The following is a 1228-nucleotide window of genomic DNA, read 5'->3' as shown; positions in this document are numbered from 1 at the left end:
TCAGGGTATTTTAGGGACAAAACACCCACAGAGGTCTTCAGCTGAAGCCAGACTGGGTCGGAGCGTAGGGCCCCCTTTAAGATTTGCTGTATTCTGGCCTGGTCTATGGCAGAAGGCATCATCCCTTTTTTTTATCACAATCTGGTATAGCATCTTGTTCAGCCGTCTAGTGTATTCAGACAGACGTTCACCTTGACGTTGAAGGGCATGTTTAAATTGATAGATCAGATCAGCTGCTTTCTCTGTCCCCCCAAACTCCTCCTGTAACATGGCCAGGTAGTCATAAGCCGTACAGGTTGTGTTACTAAATTTCAAGTTCCTCATAGCCTCAGCAGCGGCTCCCTGCAAACTCTCACTGATGCATTGCTTCTTTTGGGCCTCCGGCAGGTCCCACTCTTCTAGGGCCTGCATAGCCTGTTCCATCCAGACTTCATATTCTTCCTCTCCAGTGGGCACAGGCTGTTCTCCAGAGAAGATCCTTAGCTTCCGGTACCCAGCCCCAGAACACACTGGATTGCCCTTCTGTAATTTTGATACAAATTCTCCCCTGGCGGTGAAAATTTCTGGCCCGATCGTGGCTAGGGGTGACGGGGGAAGAACTTCTTCCGTAGTTGACTCAGCTTGCCTGGAGCTGGTAGGACCCACATCTGGAACCTTCAGATGGATTATACCAAGCTCCGTCTTGTTGGCCAACTGTATACTGGTACCTTTGAAGCTTTCAGGGATTCCTTGTTTCCACTCTAACAGTGCATAGGTGCGGGAGGTCCCACTGTCTGTTTTGACAGCAATCACCCACACCTTCCTGTCCGGGGACAGCGTCTTCACAGCTTGGGTGATTTGTTCCACAGCCCAGGCCTCCCCAGGGAGGTCGATCACCATACTCGACACTGAGCGGGCACCTTCTTCACACCACTGGATAGCAGCGGCACGATCCATCCTGGCGCTTGTAGGGAAGTTGATTACAGAGAGCGGAAAATCCCGGAATCGAGCCCCCACATGTAGGAAACGCCCGCAGGAGCTGCTTTTGATTATTGGTTCAATCCGTTGCTCTGCCTCTCAAACCCAAAGAACTGTCCCAGCCCCTCTGGCACACCTAGCAAGGTGATAAATAGAATAACCTGATAATAATACAAAACTCAGTACTGTACTTCAAGTTTACGTGGAGTAGAACAAAGTTTAGGTTAACATTAACAGCCAAGGCCTGTGTAAATAGACAGGACTTGGTTGA

At 49.8% G+C, this 1228-nt stretch overlaps 1 protein-coding gene across 1 annotated transcript; it reads right to left on the bottom strand.

Annotated features, from left to right (window-relative positions):
* On the bottom strand, positions 1–936 carry LOC141126922 (paraneoplastic antigen Ma1 homolog). The gene has a single exon (XM_073612989.1). The coding sequence runs from the start codon at positions 934–936 to the stop codon at positions 1–3; it is 936 nt and encodes a 311-aa protein (XP_073469090.1).
* Positions 937–1228: the final 292 nt, after the last annotated feature.

This window comes from Aquarana catesbeiana, linkage group LG02 (genome assembly GCF_042186555.1).
Source record: "Aquarana catesbeiana isolate 2022-GZ linkage group LG02, ASM4218655v1, whole genome shotgun sequence".
Classification (NCBI taxonomy): Eukaryota; Metazoa; Chordata; class Amphibia; order Anura; family Ranidae; genus Aquarana; species Aquarana catesbeiana.
This window is presented reverse-complemented; position numbering and strand designations above follow the sequence as displayed.